General features: G+C 42.4%; 1 protein-coding gene across 5 annotated transcripts in view; it reads right to left on the bottom strand.

Annotated features, from left to right (window-relative positions):
* Positions 1-22,179, bottom strand: part of PRR5 (proline rich 5) — a 51,785-nt gene extending 29,606 nt beyond the window's left edge. For 2 of the 5 annotated variants that reach the window (XM_060254157.1, XM_060254160.1), the window contains exons 1-3: positions 22,014-22,179; positions 16,210-16,323; positions 6,128-6,208 (exon numbers count right to left, since the gene is read on the bottom strand). In XM_060254157.1, the coding sequence (XP_060110140.1) occupies positions 6,128-6,208; positions 16,210-16,313 (185 nt within the window). In that variant the 5' untranslated portion in view covers positions 16,314-16,323; positions 22,014-22,179. Of the gene's footprint in view, positions 1-6,127; positions 6,209-9,208; positions 9,268-16,209; positions 16,464-22,013 lie in introns of those variants that run through there. The other 3 variants (XM_060254159.1, XM_060254156.1, XM_060254158.1) reach the window with 3 other exon arrangements.
* Between the last annotated feature and the right edge of the window lie 397 nt (positions 22,180-22,576).

Below are 22,576 nucleotides of genomic sequence, written 5' to 3'. Positions count from 1 at the left end.
AGGTTTTAAATGTTTTGAATGTTTTAAATGTTTATATATTTAAATACCAATTTTATGTTTGACTTGTCTGTTGTAAGCCCCCCTGAGCCACCTTGGTGGGAAGGGCGGGATATAAACCATAAATAAATAAAAAATAATTCAAATGTTTAAAAAAATCAATTTATGATTTCATCCAGTTGGTTTTGATTTGACCTGCACAGTGACAACTAAAATTCTTATGAATATGTCTTCTTTCACATGGTGGAAGTGATGTAATCTCCAAAGGGATATAGAAAGAAGTGATAATGCATGTGGTTATAAAAAGAAGTGACAGTGAAACTGACATGCCTCACGGACCTTCATGGAAGAGAGTTAAATTTTGTTGAAATGCCCTGCGCCCAGTAATTTCCACACACACACCCCTTTTTTTTTTATCAAGGTCTATTATAACTAAGTTACCCCTCTGTACAGGCTGAGAGGTTACAAGGTGGCTTTTGCTGGCTGGCAGGAGGGAATGAGGAACAGGAGCAGGTATGGTCTCCTAAGCCTGAAGCTATCCAGTGCCAGAGAAATGCAAATGGCCCCAGCCAGGAGAAGGACAATTGGCAGATCACACCTTAGGTACAGAACCTGGGAGGCCAAAAGGAAAGAACAAACCATCCTTTGGGGAGAGGAAAAGGGGACAATTATAAGAATGCCTGGACATGAGAAAGAAGGTGCCCTTTTTTTGCCATGAGGGATTAAATCTTAAACTCTGCCTCCATTTCAGTCTGGAACCCACTGTGAAAACTCTGCTGACACCACAGAGGGGAAACCCACAAACTACTGGAACACCATTAATGAATGATTTCTAAATGCTTGTAACCCCAAGAGTAAATTGCCTATCCTAAGTTTCCATCATCAGAGTGCGTAAGAGTTGGGGTCAGAGGACTGTGGTTTTATCACCTTTTTTTGCCTTTCAAGATGTGTGCACTATTATTTTCTTATTAGATTTCTTAACATTTTGAATGTGGTTTGTGTGGTCTTTGTGATGAAGAAGAAGAAGATATTGGATTTATATCCCGCCCTCCACTCCGAAGAGTCTCAGAGCAGCTCACAATCTCCTTTACCTTCCTCCCCCACAACAGACACCCTGTGAGGTGGGTGGGGCTAAGAGAGCTCTTACAGCAGCTGCCCTTTCAAGGACAACCTCTGCCAGGGCTATGGCTAACCCAAGGCCATTCCAGCAGGTGCAAGTGGAGGAATCAAACCCAGTTCTCCCAGATAAGAGTCCACACACTTAACCACTACACCAAACTGATAACATGTTAAAGCCTCTACCAATCACGCACACTGCAAGTAGAAACGGGAGGGGGCAGCAGCTGTTCTCTAGAGCCCACAAATAAGGGTTTTTTCTCCTCAAACCTTGACAAATTTTCTTTTGCTATCAGAGTTAGCCCAAAAATGTAGGCACCAGACTGATGACCATATTTTCTAATTACCGCTACCACAAAGCTACTACTCATCACCTCACAGCTTCTCATGAATTTTTTTCAAGCTTTAATATGACAAAAGCGTTGTATAGGAATAAATATGGGGATAACCCTGGCTGTCATAATAATAAGGGCCTCATAATAAAATCGCTTCTGAAAATGTTAGGTGCCACAATGATGTTTTTAGGCACCAAAACTACCTGACACTTGGAATTTATTGAGCCCTGGCTGAGTCCCCTTCCTAGTGGGTGCAAAAGGCGAAAGAGACAACGAAGGCTGAACTGCTGCTTAAAACAGCAAGCAGCAGAGGATACGTGGGCTCACCGTCTCATAGGGAATTTGCCCTAATAACTGGCTTGTTGGTGGCAGTGAGAGAGAACCAGAGTAAACACGGGAGTGGAGACAAAGAGAAGCCCCGATGGGCAGGAGACCCAAGACAGTAAGGTAGGAGTTTTAGTTTGAGGTTTTTTTGCTCCTAAAAGATAAAGGTAGTCCCCTGTGCAAGCACCAGTCGTCAACTCTGGGGTGACACTGCTTTCACAACATTTTCACGGCAGACTTTTTACGGGGTGGTTTGCCATTGCCTTCCCCAGTCATATACACTCCCCCCCCCCAGCAAGCTGGGTACTCATTTTACCGACCTCGGAAGGATGGAAGGCTGAGTCAACCTCGAACCGGCTACCTGAAAACCAGCTTCTGCTGGGATCGAACTCAGGTCGTGAGCAGAGGGCTCCGACTGCAGTACTGCAGCTTTACCACTCTGCGCCACGGGGCTCTTTTGTTGCTCCTACATGGGCAGAAATGTAGACTTGCAAGTCCAGTTTCCCCACAAATGGACACCCACAGAATATCATGCACAGCTCTCTGGCTGTGCTACAATTATTGTCCCAACACTGTTCAGAGCCTGCAGGTATTTTTTGCTTAACATTTGAACAATTTCAGGGAAAGGTAAGCTATACTGCCTTTAATTTATTTTTTACAGGTATTATAAAATAATTTACACATAAACTTTTGACTTCGTTTGAATATGGTTACAATCCTAAGGGTAAATCTTATGAGTAAACCCTGCTGAATAACATGGGATTTACTTTTGAGTAGATGTACTTTGGATTGCTCCCTATAACATTTAGACAACACTTGATTGCTTAATTAAATATTTCATTGTAAGTATTTGCTGCACAATAAATTAACATGTGATACTTCTAAAAATGTGTTTACCAAATGTAAGTCAAACGAAATATGATAAATTTGACCACACTCTACATCTCAAACAGATTCTCCATTAATATTTTTTCCTAGAAAACCCACATCACTGTCTTTAACATATATTTGTGATATTCGGGGGGGGGGGGGGGGTGTCACGCAATCCTTCAGGATACCATTATGTTTAACATTGGAACTATCTTTTTAGCTTATTATATTCTCACAATAGATTGCTTCGGGCTCACCACCTTCCAATCGGGACTCTCAGTAAAAAATGCAAAGAAAAAAGCAATTTTTATTCTCAAAACTTGTACGTTTTTCCAGTATAAGGGTGAAAAGAGCCTTCCCTTTTAATGCAGGAAAAAAATGTGCCTCAGTTGTCAAAATCTTCAGATAACAGCGAAGATTTAAATTACTTTTTAGAACAGAAAACGGAATCCTTAGACGGCTACAAGAGTTCCTCTCTACTTAGCAAAATCTGTGGCACCAGCTAACAAACTAACATTTGTGTTGGCTTTGCCCACAACTTCCAACATCTGGAAGCAGCTAAAAATATCCCAAAGCTTGAGTCATCAATACCAATTTCCTCTCTTTAAGTTACATGGATAATTGCTTCAGAACAACACACCGTGAAAGGGTGCTTCTTGCAGTTTCCATCACCGTATTTTTGGTAGCCAACATATAGGATTGCCACATGAGAACTGGCACAGTGTTTTGTGGTCAACTAATAAGCAACACCTGAGTTATCAAACTGTCTCTAGAACTGAAAAGGGATTTCTCTGTTGCACATTAAGACTGGATCTTTGTTTTCCAGGCTTAAATGTTCATATTCTAATCTGAATTGAAAGGGGGAACAAGCATTTTGTATGGCACAGGATCATTCTTTCAACAGACGCTACTCTAGTTACAAGCTCTGTAGCCTTGACTTCAGTTTTCAACAAGCTCGTATCAGTAATAAAAGGAATGAATTGTGCTATTTGATGTATTAATTGTATAAAGAAGACAGGCAACACATGTCTTCTGGCAAATGAATTTAACTGACATGGTATTCTATGCCCAGTCCTCAAGAAGGCTCACTAAAATCACCACACAACTTTTCAGACCATAATAATGAGCATTTACAGCCATAAAACCAGAAACAAAATATCATAGTATAAAACAAACCCTGCAGCAACATTCTCAAATTAAGAAAATGTCTCCTTTACCTAGCACTTAAAAATAGGGGCTGGGGAGCGCTAACCAAGCAGCAATATTTGGGTTCATTTGGGAGATGAAGAATGTACCACTGATTCCCAACTGACTCGTGGTAACTCCCATCCATGGGGCACGAGACAAGCAGAGGTGGTTTACAATTGTCTTCCTTTGCGGAGCAACCTCTGTCTTCTTTGGTGGTCTCTCACCCAAGTACCACTCACAGCCAACCCTGCCTAGTTTCCAAGCTCTGACGAGCTGGACTAAGCTGGGTGATTTAGGAGATGTTTGTGGAAGCTACAGGATATCCCTCTTGGAGACCTTCATTATAAGAGGCACAGACCAGATCACTCCTAATTCCCCCTGGTTTAGACTAATCAAAGCTGATCATTTGAGATCCCCATACCTGGTTAATATCTCCAGATTTAACATCAGAACCTACTTCACAGCTCTTCATTTGCAGACTATGTGAACAACTCTGTTAATCAGTTGACAGTCTCACACCCCAACAGAACAATGTTTTTGCATTTGCAATTTGCCTATAATAGAGAACCTTCCCCCATTATATTCTATCTTGTCCACTCTACAACGTCCCTAGAGTGAAATTTCTGGCCGGAATACTAACCACCTTAAAAGCACATTCGGAAACTGAAAAGATTATATTTCTGTTACCTGACAATGATGCTCCTGTATCCTATTGTTTTGGATACAGTATTGTTTGCCTTTGCAGCTAAGAAGATAAGAGCAACAGTGATATCAAGCATAACTTCTTGAGGTCAGCCCTTCTGGGGAACTTTTAAGATATTTTCTGGGAACTTTGGTGTTTGTGTTCTGTTTTGTAATGGCCAGTGTGTGTGTGTGTGTGTAAATTAGACTACTCCTAATTACAAAGGAACACAACAGTGTCAGCCAGTCTCTGGGTGACAGAACCAGGATTCTTCCCTATCTTCAGCTCTAACTGCATCCAACTAACAAAACTCATTCATAGGACAAATGCTTCTTGCTGAGGTAGCTCCTCTTCTTTGCCTTAACAAGTCACCAGTGTGGATTGGGTTTCAAAGGAAGCTTAAGAACATAAGAGAAGCCATGTTGAATCAGGCCAATGGCCCATCCAGTCTAGCACTGTGTCACACAGTGGCCAATATGTGTGTGTGTGTGTGTATATATATATATATATATATACACACACACACACACACACATAAATACATACATACACACACACACTGTGGCTAATAGCCACTGATGGACCTCTGCTCCATATTTTTATCCAATCCCCTCAAAGCTGGCTATGCTTGTAGCTGCCACCACCTCCTGCGGCAGTGAATTCCACGTGTTAATCACCCTTTAGGTGAAGAAGTACTTCCTTTTATCCGTTCTAACCCGACTGCTCAGCAATTTCATTGAACGCCCACAAGCTGTTGTATTGTGAGAAAGGGAGAAAAGTACTTCTTTCTCTGCTTTCTCCATCCCATGCATAATCAAGCTTCCTCCATCCCAAACAGTGAAGTTAATACAAAGGCAACTACAGCAGGACAAACACACAGGAGACTGCAAGACGCTTTCAAAATTATTTCAAAAGTTGTTTTACAAAACTGGCAAACAAGAGACTACACTGTTTCTTCCAACCATGGTGCCAATTCATTTTGTTCATTTGTTGCTCCTTTTTAAATCCAAGTGCAACTGAACCAGAACTAGCCACCCTGTATGACAATCTGATCCTGAGTGCCAGCGCAGCAGCAGGACACCTCCTCAGGGGAGCTGTAAAATGGCAGCCATTCACCTTCCCCTTATCAATGTTCTCAGTGGTTACATGAAGAGAGATGACTCAACATAATAGGAGATTTGGTGCAATTCTATTTCCATGCATACTGGGCAACTCACATGACTTACCCTTGCATATGTTACCGCTGTGATTTACTGGTAAAAACAAACCCCCATACAGCTATGAAGGCCCGTAGGATGCTTAGAGGTCAATCTTAGCTTAACCCACCTCTCAAAATTTGTGTGCAGATAATGGGGGGGGGGGCAGGAGAGGGGTCAACATATGCCACCCCAAGTTCCTTGCCAGGAAGTGTGGGAGGAATCAAATAAATATGAAACCGGTCTATATGATCTTTTTGGGACAGGAACGTGCCTTTTTTTCCCCCGCTTTGTTACCGACAGCACTAAATAAATGTACTGTATAAAACAAGACGGTGTTGTTTCCTTCAAAAGCTGCAAGAAACAAGAGCGTGCAACAAAGAGGTTAGATTATAATAGATTATAATCTTTTTACTCACCGGACTCCATCATTGAGATTGTAAAGCTCATGCTCTGGAAGACCTTTTCTCTGGAAAACAGCTATTACTCCATTGTGGATACTGTGAGAAATAGGGTGGGAAATGAATGTTAATATGCAATCTGGCAGGAATGTTTTACAACTTGCATTCTCAGATGAGGGTGGACCTATGCTTGCGTCTGCCTGAGAAAAACAGGATGGGAAATTGCAATGCTGGGAGTGGGCAGAATAGGTTAAGGAACATCAAATGCTCTTAATCACCCAGAGTACCTTGCATGGGGGCCAAGTTGCATAACAGATGTACTAAGACAGGGGAAACTGGGATTCATATTCTTGGTTGATCATAAAAGTAGTCCTGGGAAAGTAAACTGAACTCCGTCGAAGATACAATTTATTATCTATGTAGCACATTTTTTATCTCATCCTCCTTCCAAGGAGCTCAGGGTAACATACATTAGTCTCCCCTTTCCCATTCCCCTCCCAACCGTGGGAGGTAGATTAGGCCAAGAGAGAGTGTGACTGGCCAAGCTCATCTAGCGAACTTCATGACGAAGTGGGGATCTGAACCCACATATTCTAGATCCTAGTCCTGCACCTTAATCACTATACTATTCTGTGTCTTTGAATATGTTGAGTTCTACGAAGACATAAGACAATGATTTCTTTTCCCTAACAAAGATGAAGCGATGCTTCTGAATATCTATACTGTGATTAACAAGGTGAAGAGCACAATGTGAAGTGAGCTTGCACACTAACCATGGCTAGGTATTCATTTGTAGCAAGGAAGCCATAATTAACAATATTTTCATACTTTTCACTGCAAGATTACAAACAGGTCTCACTGGTGTCTCCTTAAACACACTTTCCGGGGGCAACATTCTGGTCACCAAACTCAACCTCAAGCCATTTGGGATCTTACAAAGGATTAAGGCAGCTAATGATGGTTAAGATTATATTTGCTATTGGCCTCTCTCTCTCTCTCTCTCAGCCTAATCTACTTGACAGGATTGTTATGAGGATAAAATAGCAGTGTTTTGTATACTATCCTGGCAAAATAGAGGGGATATACACATAATACATGTATAAAAGTAACAGTAGAATAGTTGCCTGGCAGCCCTGGGACATGATTTTATATTTAGCTCTACCACTACTCCAGGTAAATTTGCTAGGATAATAAAGGTGGGGCTTGGAGATCTCTTGGGATTACAGCTGATCCCCAGACAACAGAGATTTGTTCCTCTAGAGAAAATGGCTGCCTTGGAGGGTGGGTTCTCTGGCATTAATCACAACTGAAGTCCCAAACACCATCCACCGCAGGCTCCACCACCAAATTTCCAGTAAAAATGTATTACCATTGAACACATTATAGCATATTAAATTGCTGTCAAAATTATTCACATTTGACCAGAAAAAAATTATTGAAAATGTTGTAGATGTGATGTCTGAAGTACAGGTAGGAATTATCACTATCTAATGCTGTAGTCAAGGCTGTCAAACTTATGGCCCACGGGATGGAAGCAGCCCACCCATAGCTTTAATCCATCCTGTGGCTCTTGTCCCCCCCCCCCTCCCTCTCGCCTCCCTGTTCTCACCCTCTGAAGTTCCCAGCTCCCTCAGCCTTGTCTTTGCCTCCTGCTTCTGCAAGAAGTTCTTTTGGGCTTGCAAAGTTGCAAAGAAAATCCAGAATGGATTTTTCATTAAAGCCCCTGGGCCTAGACAGACTGCTGTGGGACTGTTTCTAGCAATAGAAATAGTGGTCTGGGGACTGAAATGACAGCCCCCAGAGTAGAATGATGGACCTTAGCAACAGAATCCATGTTCTGGACTGGAATAACAGGGCACAGTGTGGAATGATAGCCTCTGGGAGTAGCAGCAGTGTTCCAGGAATGGAATTCCACCCTGGGAATAGAATTTTACTCTGGGGGCTCTCATTCCAATGCCAGAATGCTTCTGCCACTCAGAGGGACCACCATTCTACTCCAGGGGGCTGTCATTCCAGTCCCAGAATAATCTATCTGGGCCCAGATACCTTCATGGACAATCCATTCCACATTTTCCTTGGGACTTTGTCTGTGCTGCAATATATTTCAATGGAGTAGAGCTAAAGTAGTTTCACTTTCCAATGTTTGCATGCTAGAGCTGTTGTTTGCTGGAGTTGTCTTTCTGCAAATAAAAAGTTGATGTTTTGAGCCAGTTTGTCTCTGCTGAATGAAGCTGAGAACAGGTGCTTGAGTGAGCACTCTAACCTGAAACCCACAGTCAAAGGGGAACATCACACTGGAGAGCCACTTTCACTCTGAGTAGACTAGGGTGGGGGAGAAGCCAGCAATGCCCAGCCATTTCCTGTTTCCCTAGGCTCAGAGCATTTTATATTTTTAGTTTATGTTGTGATCCTTGTGCTTTTTCTTGATGTTTTATTTTTTAAATTGTGTTGCCAAATCCCACTATTCCTCCACCTTTCCATTTTAAACAAAATACTGCTAGAGTTTTAAGCATGCTTGTATTTTAAGTTTAAAAAATTATATTTTTGTGTTTGTCTGTATCCTTTATAAAGTTTCTATCTTTGCTACCTGGCATTCCATTTTATGACACACACGGCCCAGCCCCACAAAGTCCCATTTATGTCAGATCTGCCCCTCGTAACAAATGAGTTTGAAATCCCTGCTATAGATCGTCTTATATTTAAGAGGCACATGCTACATATTTTGAGTAAAACTTTGTCTTTCATTTCACTCATTCAAAAGGAAAATTCATCTCAGAGATTTTTTTCAGTGTTCCCCAAAATTTCACACTTTTTCCTTTGGAAAAATGGCAGGGGGGGGGGGGAGAGACAGAAAACGACAACAGTTTTTTCCTGATTTTTTCCTTTATTCCTGGGCCTTCACATTTCTGCACTGGCTTGTAGTATGAATAAGAAATAACATATCATATCTGATAGCCATATTTCCTCTTCTCGTGCTTCAGGTAGTATTCTGGATTACCAACGCAACCTTAAACGGTGAACAACAGAAACCATTCATAAGGCCAGTAATTTGCAATTTCTCTAGGTTTGCTAAGCTTTTCTTGAATTTTACATAATTACCTCTCCTGCTGTGTTTTTCCTGGCCCTTTGACCATGCTATTTATTTACAGTCAAGGAACCCATCAATACTCCCATTATGGTTCCATTTTAAAAATTCCATTTGTACACCATAACTTTTCAAAGAACACAATTTAACGCAAAGAAAGAGAGTGAGTGAGACAGGGCAAGGGGAAATCTTCTAATTAAGAAGACGAGCAGGCTTCTACAATTAATAACCAGCATGTGAGCCATTTCTATGTGGCTGAGTGCCAGGTCACACGGATTAATTCCTGAGAGCTGCTGCATGTAACCAGCACAATGTGCACTGCCTCTTCTCGAGGATCACAGCAGAAAGACCACCCAGCTTAACGTTTTGCCCTTCTGGCAACTATGCTCTAAAGTGGGGGTCCCCAACTTTTTTGAGCCCATGAGCGTCTTTGGAATTCTGACGAAGTGTGGTGGGTGAAACCACAAAATAGGCCGCTGTGGGAGGTGGGCCACAAAATGACTACTGTGGGAGGCAGAGCCAACTGTGCGCACATAGGAAGCTGAAGTGCAGGTGACAAGACGAGTAAATTTTAAAAATAAATTGGGCAAGCGGAATCAGAGAACAAAACCAACTCTGTGGTGGCGGCTGCCATTGAAGCAGTATTTTAATCTCCACAGCCAATAATAGGACCTACTGGGCAGGACCCCGTCTGACCCCACTTTCTAAAAACATTTGACAGGTGCTAAAAAGGGTAATGGTGGGTGCCATAGCACTCCTGGGCTCCTTGCTGGGGTCTGCGGTTCTGAAGTACAAAACCACACCCCCTATGCCCACTCATTTATACTGGCAAAAGGAATGCCCAACAGGGATGTGGCCAGGGCTGGGGCTAAACCTGCTCCCTGCCTCTCATGCCCCAGCAATCTGCATGGCCACATCCTGAGTATGGGTGACCGTAAAGAGTGACACAGTGCTGGGGACTGAATTCCATGTATGATTCATTTGATACATGAACAGCAAAGCACAGACAAATGTATCATTTAACAGTAAGGCTGGATAGTTTGCTCTCATTTTGGGGAAAGGGCATAAGGAATGAGCAGGCAGCAAATGGTTATGCCCAATACTCCCTCTAAACTGTGGCATCCTGTAAGCAAAAATTGTACTTTGTGAGCTACTGCATGAATTAGTTTGCTCTGGGGCCATTTTTCCAGAACCAAGACAAACATGTGTGAGCCAGAGGCTAAAAAGCTGTGAGCTAGCTCACACTAACTCAGTTTAGAGGAAACACTGGTTATGACTTCTGATAATCTAATCCTGGTTTGCTTTGCCAGGATTTATGTCTTGCCCTACTAAAGAGCATATTTAAAAAATATCTGTATTCTCCTTTGTTCCAGAGCCAGTTTGGTGTACTGGTTAAGTGCGCGGATTCTTATCTGGGAGAACCGGGTTTGATTCCCCACACCTCCACTTGCAGCTGCTGGAATGGCCTTGGGTCAGCCATAGCTCTCACAGGAGTTGTCCTTGAAGGGCAGCTGCTGTAAAAAGATCTCTCAGCCCCACCCACCTCACAGGGTGTTTGTTGTGGGGGAGGACGTTAAAGAAGATTATGAGCCACTCTGAGACTCTGATTCAGGGTGGAGGGTGGAATATAAATCCAATGTCGTCGTCTTCTTCTTCAGAATGTAACCTTCCATGACAGGTTACATTTCCTTTACACTGTAAGCTAATTTAAGGATAAAGATTCCAGGATTGCTATTTTGCAGTTCATCATAAAGTACATGGAACTTCTCTCAAGGCCACTGCAATGAAGCCCAACACTGAAGACCATTAATAAGAAAGCTGGGACTCCTTTAGCCAGTACAGTCATGGCAGTCAATCCTTCTTCCCCAACAAGCCAAAATCTTGGCATAGCTTGCTAAACCTACCACTCCTACCACACTGCCTTTTGGTTGGGAGCCCCATACTTCATCCCCACCCCAAACATCACAGTCAGTCCTAAAAATGGATGGGGCCTCGATGCCATGTAGCCCCACTCCCTGGTCAAGCAAGAAGGTCTAACAACATCCCCAACATACGGCTGTCCAACATCTGCTTGAAGATCTTCAGAGCCCATTTCTCTACTAGGCAACTGGTTCCATTTATTGAACTGATCTTTCTGCTAGGAAGTTTGTCAGAATGTTCTGCCTTCCTATAACTTAAGCCCTTTAGATCTAAGTCTTGCCCTCCAGAGCTGCAGAGAACAAGTCTTATCATCTTCCTTAAGGTATCTGAAGAATACAGTTATATCTCTCCACAGCTCTGTCTTCTGCTGGCTAAACAGTTCCTTCAACCTGCCTCATAGGATTTGTTTTCCAGATATCCAACCATTGTCTCTGCTCTCCTCTGAACTGTTCCCATCTGCCAATAAATTTTAAGTGTAGCACCCATAATTTGACCTACAGCAGTATTCAATATGAGGTCTGATGATCATGGAGTAGAATGGTTCTATTACTTGTCAGGGCTTGGATACTACACTTCTATTAATGCAGCTTGAACTTGCATAAATCCTGATCTACTGCCATGATGGATATACCCCATCTAAATGCAATGTATTTGACTTGGCTGAACTGCACTGTGTTAGCTTTCCAACCTATCATTTGTACGGTCTCAGCCTAGATTACCTCACAGTGTTGTTGTGAGAATAAAATGGAGGAGAGGAGGACAATGTGGGCCACTTTGGGTACCCATCAAGAAGAAAGGTGAGGTATAAATGAAGCAAATAAATTTATTTCTAACTTTCAGGAACTGACCCTTCCTTCCAGTTTTGTGTCATCGGTGAATTTGGTGAGCCTTCATCTGAGTCACTGATAAAACTGCTAAAAGTGTACTGGGCCTAAGACAGAGCCCTGCAGTTGCTTACTCAAAACCCTCTTCCAGACTTGTGAAATGCCACTGAGTTTGGGTCTCCCTCGAGCTATGACTCCACTGATAGCACTCATCGGGCCTCCATTTAACCTCTCATTTGAGACCCAGTGTGGTGTAGTGATTAAAGTATCTGGGAAATCCAGGTTCAACTCCCCGCTTGTGCATGGAAGCTTGCTGGGTGACTCTCAGCTTAATCTACTTCACAGGTTTGTTGTGAGGATAAAACAGAAGAGCAGGGAATGATGTAAGCCACTTTGGGTCCCCGCTGGGGTGAATGGCAGGATAAAAATAAAATAAAGTCAATAAAATTTGGAGCTTTAGCTTTCTGGGAATTGTCTCTACCAGACTGGCTACTTGTCTGCAGATGTCCTTGGTGACTTTGCTTGATTTTCAGCTCATCTGCTAGCTCTTTATCAACCAAACTGGTTTCTTTAGATGGCTTCCATTTTTGGTCATCAATATTATTTTGTGATTGTCCATTCCCCCCCACCCAGTATGCTCTGGAAGAAGAACACAGTTAAGCAGGATGCCGCTAGAGGGTTTTTTGAAATTTTTTACTGTTTTAATTTGCATTGCTGTGTTGCTTTTAACCCATGTATTGTTTTTATTTGATGTATATCTCCCAGAGCCTTGCTTCAGCTTGAACGGGATGATTAAGCAAACTGAAAAAACAACAACAACAACACTTTTCAAAAAACCAACAAACAGAAATCCTTATCTACCTTGCGCTCCTTTCTCTGAGCAAGTATCTAGCCATGGAACCCTATTTAGAATTAAAACAAGTCCAAGTTCAACTACACTCACCTCAACCTTTGATGAAGATCGCTCACCACCTGCCTTCCCCAGCAACTCACTACAGAGCAGTTGTGGAGAGCTTGGGGGGGGGGGGGGAGTATAGGCTGTTGGAAGGTGATCTGTGGGATTCCAGAAACACCTCCACAACGTGCAGAGCAAGCTAGCAGCATGATCTGAGGAAGACTAAGCCAAAGCTCTATGGCAGGTGCTTGACCCCCCCAAGCTGGTTTCCACATGCAATCTAGAGAGGAGAGTATGATTTTGGCCTACACAAATTATTAGTAAATGCTTGGTTATCTATACTGCTACTACATTTCCCTGTTTTAGCCCACATATTTATTAAGAAGAAGAAGATGATATTGGATTTATATCCCGCCCTCCACTCCAAAGAGTCTCAGAGCGGCTCACAATCTCCTTCACCTTCCTCCCCCACAACACAACACCCTGTGAGGTGGGTGGGGCTGAGAGAGCTCTCACAGCAGCTGCCCTTTCAAGGAAAACCTCTGTCAGAGCTATGGCTGACCCAAGGCCATTCCAGCAGGTGCAAGTGGAGGAGTGGGGAATCAAACCTGGTTCTCCCAGATAAGAGTCCACACACTTAACCACTACACTATTAAGGTCTATACAGCTCATATTTCCATTTTGCCACCTCTCTCTACTCTTTGAATGCTACAAATCAATCCTGCCTATAGCAGCTATCTTGTAAATGGTGCAGAATAAGAAAGGGGAGGGGATTATCTGTGTTGTTCTGTTATTCCAAGAGAGACATCCATGCCCTCCAGCTACAGTGATCAGGCTAGAAGTCAGAAACCCTGGAATTATCATTATTTTAAGGGCTGAATTCATCCCCGTTCTTGCCACAGCAAAACAATAATCCAACAACAACAAAAAAGGCACAGGAGTCATTTTAATGCTATGCAAATATAGCAAGCTGGGAGATGTGTAATTAAGTTGGTGTTTGCAATTAGTTGTCTTGCGCAGGCTGCTAAAATAGGCTGTTTCATGCTGTTTTGGAGGTTCATGAGAAAGCTGAGGATGTTACGGTTATGAAGTAAAAATTTAAAAAGCCAAAATTTAGCATCAGCTTCTCTTTAATTTGACAGGTTCTGTTCAGTTGGGGATGCAAGGGGAAATCCCTACAGAGTAAAAGCATGTGCGGAATGTGGAATCTCCAAGAACCTACTACTCCCCACCCATTTCAGGTGGGGCAGAGAAAAGACACTATATCAATCGAAAGAATGATCAGAGCACAGTTCAAGATTTCTAACCATTGAGTATTTTGCCTATTAATTCTGTATTTGTCTTGGGTTCGGTAGCTGCTGCTTTCTTGAATAAACCAGGTATTTTGAGCCCAGAGTATATCATTTTTTTAAAAAAATCAATCCCGTATCATGATCTTCCAGGTCAAACCTACTAACTTAATAAATGTTCAAGGTTCTATGTCTTGGCCCTCCAAAGGCCCACCTCCCCTGACCAGTGGAACCACCGGCCACCTCCCCTGACCAGTGTTGTCTACTCTGATGTTGTCTAGCCCGATGTTGTCTACTCTGATTAGAAGGACCTCTCCACGATCTCAGACAGGCATTTCATATCACCCGCTGAGGTTTTTCCCCCCCAGAGATGTCAAGGAATGAGCCTGTATGCAAAGGATGTGCTCTGCCACTGAGCCACAGCCCCATCTGAATGGAGGGAACAAACATCCACTGACAGATGTTAAAGCTGGCAGCCCCTGCCCCTCGCTGCCTTGCCCAACCCAATAACCCCAAAAGTGGGGGATAACACAGTCACAGCAGAACATTTCTGGATTGCAGCCTCTTGCCAGTGAAAAAGCACCCTCACTCCTATCCCCTTGTCTTGGGCTGGCAAAGGATACGGGCCATTTCCTGCAGAGAGCCAGGATGACAACCTCCAAAAATTCCAGCAAGACAAGAAATCTGGCAAGCTTCCTCCATGGGCAGAAAGCCAGAGAGGATCCTCACCAACAAGTGGACCTGCTTCTGTGCCACTGATTCAACCTCATTCAAAAAAAAAAAACCAGTAGACAAGAAGAAAAACTAGTTTGTCACAAAAAGAGGTATCAGTCTTCTGCCAAACATGCTTGCTACACGAATGCAGGTAAAAGGAAGTAGATGTCATGTGGTATGTCCATTTGGATTATATATCCCCTTGCTGCATATTCATTTAAAATATAAGGCCTGGGACCTCCTGGCTTGGCTGACCCCAAAGCCAGGCACTTCTAGTTTTGCTTACTGAAAGTCTTGTAGGATACTGAAAATTCCTGACAAGCACACGTGCTCTGTTGTCAATTACAATCAAAATTTTGCTCTATACTGGAGATACAGCTCATTCAAAAGGATTATTCTCTGGCTCCCAGGAACTCTACTGGCCATGCAACAGTTGATGAAATTACTTGCTGAGGAACTGGGGCATTTCCTGGGAAACCAGTGGATATAACAGATCAACTGATGAACCCAGATGCTTCTCAATTGTGGTTTAAAGAGCTGGTAAACATGGGATGTGCAAATTCTTGCTCAAGAGTATTTGCTAACCATTGTGTCTGTTTGCTGCAAGCTCACGAATTTCACATGTGACCTAAATCCAAACTTCTGTAGCCTATAGCAGGAGTTTAACTGGTGATAGAATCATGTATAATATATTTTCTCTGCAATAAACCATACAGGTAAAGTGGACCAAGCTTTATGCTATCTGAAGTCTCTGTGTATGCCTGCTTGTCCTTCATAAGGAGGAAATACTATGCTGTTCCATGTAGGTTCACCCAACTTCTTCTGAAGCTACTTCTCCACTTAACAGCAGTCTGTTGCACCAAAATATAAAGCTTTCTGAAGACGGAGTTAAAATCAACAGTCTCAGCTTTTTAGTATCAGCTGCTGACCCAAAAGTTACTGACCTTTCAAAACTGCACAGGAGAAATTATCACACCAAGTGTACTTTTTCCCACCGCTACAGCACTGTGCTGAGAAAAGCCACACCTACTGAAAATCTGCCTCCTGTGCCAAGTTTAAAGGTGTACAAGTCCTCCATACCTGCAGCAGAATGAAATGTGCTGAGCTGGTAGGATATCGATACCAGAAGTGCAGGATCACTTTTGCGAATGAGCGTCACGTTAAAGTTCCTTGTAAATAGAAAACTGGCACAGCATGCCTTTTCCAAATAAAAATCAGATCACAAAAATCCAATGCCGTTTATAACTTCATTAAAATACACACACACACACACAGAAATCTTAGCAGGAAATACACAATCTAAAGCTAACATCTATCATGAGAGAATTCCAGGCAAGGAGGAAGAGACTGGGGAAGGTCATGCAAGATCCTACCTGTTCCAGGTGGCGTTGGAGCAGGCCCGTCGCTGCTGGGTTCCCCGCTCATCCAAGGCTGCCTGCTCTCTCTTGCCCAGATCACTGAGGCTGGGCGAACTCATGAACTTCAACCTGCGAAGAGTCCTCATGGTCAAATGTGTTGTTTGTGCGCGGCAGCTAGAGAAACACCATCCTTTTTACAACACACACACACGCAGCTGGAGCAGCAGCACCAATGCGAGCAGTTCTCCGTTTGCTGTTCAAAAATGAAACTTAAGGGGAAAAAAAGAAGAAGAGAGAACCAGTCTCTACAGAACACACCTCTGCCAGCAAGAAAACAAACCTTTAATCAGATCAACTCTGACGTTATAAATTGTGGTTAATAATTTCTTTGGTTTTTTTTTAAAGCTGAACTTCTTGCGAAGGCTTGTTACACATGGAGGGGGGAGGCAATTAAGCTGGCAAGTTGCCTAAAAGTTTCTCTCTGCCCCCACCCAAATGAAGATCCTTGTTCAATATGCCTGCTCCACCTTTCCTCTCAAAGTCTTCTTCCTATTCTGAATTCTCACGGGCTTTTCCTCCCACCCTCTTGTAACTGGAAATGAAGCCAATAGCGGGGAAAATCTGCCCACTAAACGTGACGTCTCCAAATGCAAGTTTCGTAACCACTGAGGCCTTACCACATGACAGTGCTCTTGCTCTCTCTAACCACACAAATTTGCTACTTGCCTAAGAAACCATTCAAACGCAAAGCATAAAGCCATAAGAATGATGACACCAACGTGTTTTTAAAAATGGCGACCACTAGTTGCTTTTCAAAAAGGCATTTCCACCATGATGTACTATAGTGCTGTGTTGGGGGAGAGGGTCTCCTACAACCCCATTGTAAAAGGCTTACAAGAAGGGATTCAATACATCTGAAAGCAAGCCAGAGATGGTGCATCTTCAAAGAAAGAACATACCACTCCCTGTGACCACAGCAAAGCAATTTGCTATTCAAATATTCAAACAAGAGTCTGACTTGTTACTCCTAAGATAAACCGTGCATTTTCCATGCTTCCACCTACTAACCATGTAAAACTGGATTTAAGTACTGGGTGTGTGGATTGCAGCATCCTGATAATTTCCATTCTCATGTTTTGTTTCGTTTTTAAAAACTGAAAAAAACCTAGCAACTCTATGCTCCCTAGCCCTCCGATGCACAAAATCTCAAACAGGCAGATACCTGGCAGCAACTCGAATCCACTGCAAGTATTTAGTGAAGCTAGGTCACCTACACAAATATTTATTTAAAAACATTGTCACTCTGCAAACCTTGCAAAAGCTTCCAACAGAACTTGAAAAGGTAATAGTAAAACAACGTAATAATAAACAGAATCAACAACAGAAACGCCACAACCCCACCGTGCCCCATCGGCACCTATAAGGCTTTCAGAACAGGTTTGGGGAGGGGGTCTCTACTTCTGATGAACAGATCCCATCTCCAGGATTTTTCTTTCTAAACAGGCACACATACCACAGAGAATAACCATACAAGGGGTGGGGACCTCTCTCTTTAACAATCCTACAGGGGACGGGAAAAAACTTACACAAGTACTTTTTGTGTTGTTCCTGGTATGCTGATACTCAAAAGAAAAGGTTTCTGCAGTTGAGTTTCCCCACCTGGCTGCCTTAAGGCGATTCTTACTTGTCACAGAGTTGTCCGGGCCAAGTGATTTAAAATCATGGCAGCCATGAAAAAACAGCACTTTTTTTTTTTTTTTAAAGGCACTTGTAAAAAAATTCTTTGTGCCCTGGGATCAGCAGAACTGCCAGCCTCGCCATTAGTGCAGCTGTCACCAGTGGCATGTGTGAACAGACCCCCAAGGAAAAAATGAAACATGACTGAACAAAGTTTTGAGTCCAGCGGCACCTTTAAAACCAACAAAGTTTTATTCAAGGAATAAGCTTTTTCGTGTGGTCACTATCAGGAGGAAGGCAAAACAAACTCCAGGCTTCGCTTGACCAGTCAGATCCCCTCCAAGCTCACTCTAATTACGTTGCAACTTGGTTACCTGTTCTGGAGAAATTGGATAGTGACCCTTTTTATATCAATTCATATACCAAATGTACCACATATAAAGACCTTTTATTACTTTAAGCTCATTTTTTTGGAATTGCCCTTCTTTTTGGCTACCCAACACTTTATGTGTCTTCTGTTCCTACTTCTGTTGTAGTTATTATATTATTTGAATTGTTATTTTCTATATTGTTTTGAATTACATACTAATCACTGTTGTGATATATTAACGATTGTGACTGACTTGTACGCTTAAATTTTACATTTATCAACACTGTAGTCACTTATTGTTTGTATAACTTAGTTTATTTCAATAAAATTTTGTAATTGGAGAAAAAAACTCAATTAAATTTTGCATCCTCATTTATAGGGTCCTCTATTTATTGGATTTATTTATTTCAGTGCTCTGAGGGATAATAGGCATTTTCAAATAAAGGCAGAGCTAATAACACAATTAATTCCAATGGTTCAAGCCTCTGGTTTACACTAACAACAGTTTGGAACCCAAACCGTGGTCTGAACCTCCAAATGGAAAGGTAATCCATGGCTTATACTTAGAGCTACTATTTCTCATCTTTTCAACATTCCTTTTTGAAATGGAAGTTACCAGACCATAGATACAGGTAGAGGGTGAGCAGCAAATCAGCATAATAAAGGTGCTTAACAGATGCAAGGACCAAACTGGAATAACAAGCTTAGTTGACTTTGTTTGGATTTAATTCTGGGGGGAAACACAGAGAAGAAAATAAATATATCAGAATAAGAGACTGATAGGCAGATGTAGACTGGCTTGAAAGTACAGACCCACACATAAATAGCAGCTAACCTTAAAGAAAGGCAATTTCCTGACTATCCTTGAGCATGTTGATAAGAATTCTCCGATTTTACTCCCGTTGTAAACTCCTGTAATATTCTGCCTGTTTCGCAGGCAGGAGAGTCTCACGAACAAGCAAGTGGTTACGCATGACACAGAGGAAGACCATCAAGCAGAACAGATGACTATAGTGAAGTGACTTTCAGAGAATACAAACTTTTTTTATTCAGATGGGTAGCCATGTTGGTCTGAAGCAACAGAACAAAGTTTGAGTCCAGTGGCAACTTTAAGACCAACAAATTTTAATTCTGGGTATAAGCTTTCATGAGCATGGACTCAAACGTTTAAAATGTTATTTGTAGTCCACTTTTCTCACTGTGACTCAAGGCGGATTAAGCAATGTAAGTGAATACGATTAACGGGGAAGGACATCCAAAAACAATGCAATAGGGTATGTATTGCAGAAATTTGAAACAGAACTGAAACAAATCATACGCATTTAAAAACATGACACGTTAAATGCTAAATCCAGATCCTGAAGAGAAAACAACAGATCTCTTGACCAACAGAAAGGCAGAATTCCAACTTGGTTTAGACTCCAGATTTACTCATAAAACTATCCTTTACAGGGGCAAGTCAGGCATTTAAAGCATTTCACACACGTTCTCAGTAATTTTTACAACAGCCCTATAAAACAAGCCAAGACGGTTATACATTTGGCAGCGCCTGCCCAGCCTGCACAACTTTCAGCCCACAAAGCTAAACACCATTCATTTTTCTGAGTGAGGATGCACCAGGAACTGGAGACTGCCATAAGAAATGGAACCAGGTGGGCAGCCGTGTTGGTCTGAAGCAGTAGAACTAAGCAGGAGTCAAGAAGCACCTTTAAGACCAACAAACTTTTATTCAGAATATAAGCTGTGCATGCACACTTCTTCAGACGAAGAAGAAATGGAAGTTGCCAGTACTCTCCATCATAACAAACCATGAGCAAGCATTTGCCATGGTCCAGCTCCAAAACTCTCTTCACATCTTGTTCTGCCCCTTCTTAGCCACCAGTTATACTCCCCTTGAAAAGCCAGGTTCGCAGCTTGGGAATGCTGCTTGACACAGTGGTCATCTTAGAAAACCAAGTGGCTACTGTGGCTTGGAGTGCAGCTGCCCAGCTCTGGCAGGTGCATCAGCTACATTGCCTCTTGAGTTAGCCACGTCTAGACATTGTGATCCATGTCTTAAGTTACATCTAGACTGGACTACTGCAATGAGCTCTACTTGGGGCTACCCTTGAAGAGTGTTTGGAAGATGCAGCTAGTGCAAGATGCTGTGGTTAGAATGCTGGTTAGGATTTAACAGAACCCTGTTGGAAGCGTATGTCCCCAATACTACAGCAACTATACTGGCTTCTAGGGATGAGCACAGAATGCAAAAATTGAAGTTCATTTTATTTCATGGTTTGTTGGGTCACCAGCTTCTACAGGGCTCCTGGAGAGAGGGGTTATGGAGGATGCACGGGGGGTATGAGAGTGCCAGATTTACGCTGTCCTGTCACTGTCTGTCTGGTGGAACATATCTACCTTGCATGCCCTGTGGAAGGGTAATAACTCCCAAAGGAAATGGATGTTCTCCAGCAGAGAGTTCCACTCGGCAGGAGCCAGGGCCAAAAAAGCCCTGGTCCTAGTTGAGGACAGCTGGATCTCACTCAGGCTGGAGACCACAAGGATGTTCTTATTCCCTGAATATAATGCTCTTCTGGGGGCATACTGAGAAAGGTGGCATACTGAGAAAGGTGGTATGTGTGGAAGAACACCAGCTTGGCAACCTTCAAGACCTGGGCCTCCATAGACAAGGAGGTGTCCAAAGTCACATCCAGATGTTTAAGCAAAATTCAGAAAAGGCACTAGAGATCATATTGCAAATTTATGAAGTTTAGTGGAGCATACAAAAGAAGTTCAGAAGAAAATCAACTTGTGTTTCATGCATTACAGCGAAGCTTTTGACCAAGTGGATCATGAAAAACTTAGCTCAATCATCAACAAAAAGGGTGCTTACAACCAAAAGACCAGAAGGAGTTTCACTGGAAAAGCAGTTATGAAGGAACTAGAAAAGATCCTTAAATTGCAAGGGAGTGTCACTAGAGACTAAGAATTCATACCATGATATTCCCCATTACTATGTATGGATGTAAAAGTTGGACAACAAAGACAGCTGACAGGGAAAAAATTGATTCATTTGAAATGTGGTGTTGGTGTTTTACTGGTACCAGAGTTTTACGGGCACCATGGACCACCAAAAAGACAAATAAATGGATTCTAGATCAAATCAAGCCTGGATTCTCCCTGGAAGCTAAAAGGACTTGGTTATATCATGAGAAAATAAGATTCAATGGTTAAGATAATAATACTAGGAAAAGTTGAAAGCAGTAGGAAAAGAAGGAAGATCAATATTAAGGTCATTGCTTCTTAAGACCACCTCGTATCAGCATATGGCGGACTGAGTTTCAAGTAGTGTTGGCCAGGGGTTAAAAAGCAAGAGGCAATAAAACAATTAAACTCCACAGCAAGAATTATAAGCCTTCCTATTTCTTGACTAAGTCAGGAGCCAAGATAGGTTGCACAGTCAGTTCATACATATACATCAGATTTCTGACAGATCTACAGAACTTCCCCCCAAAAACAGATCAACCTGGAATGGTGAAAGAACAGTATGGAATCAGTTCTCAGTCCTATCTTCGTCGCCCTCCTCTGGACCCATTCAAGCTTGTCTATTGTTGTCCAGTTCTCTGGGGCAAATCAAGGGATGTGTTCGCCCTACAAAGGTTCTTCATTCACCTAGAATCCTGCTTTCCAATGCTGCTGCCTACTTGGTCAGGCCAGACCTGCCCCAATGCCATGTCCCCTTGCAGAACAGTTAGAACAAAACCAAGCTGCATAATGTTGGGATGTTGCTTACCTGCTCAGTGGCTCAAAGAACAGGTCTAAGTAGGAACTTCTGGAAACAGCAGGTATTTTCTTACATCTCAATGTAACAACCAGAGAATGCTGAGGGTCTGGAGAAAATTAACGAATGTATGAAGAGGCAATTCTGCAAGAGAAGATATAACAAGGTGAATTGGACAAAGTTAGCTTATGAATGCTTTCAGCTAAAGTCTGAAAACTGACTCCCACCCTTACCGTAGAAGACTGAAAAGAAACTATGATGTTACTAACACTTCACACATGTGGTAAAGTTCTGAGTGTTCAAACCACTTTCACAAACTTCACTGCAGAAATCCTTACAACAAGCTTGTAAAACTAGGGAGGTATCATTCCTGTATTGCTGAAATGGGGGCAAGGCTGTCAGAATATTGTCTCGCCAAAGACAACAGAAAAAAGACAACAAATATGAACATATGAAGCTGCTTTATACTGAATCAGACCCCTGCTCCATCAAAGTCAGTATTGTCTACTCAGATTGGCAGCAGCTCTCCAGGGTCTCAAGCTGAGGTTTTCCACACCTACTTGCCTGGACCATTT

The sequence above is a fragment of the Heteronotia binoei genome, chromosome 14 (genome assembly GCF_032191835.1).
Source record: "Heteronotia binoei isolate CCM8104 ecotype False Entrance Well chromosome 14, APGP_CSIRO_Hbin_v1, whole genome shotgun sequence".
NCBI lineage: Eukaryota > Metazoa > Chordata > Lepidosauria > Squamata > Gekkonidae > Heteronotia > Heteronotia binoei.
This window is presented reverse-complemented; position numbering and strand designations above follow the sequence as displayed.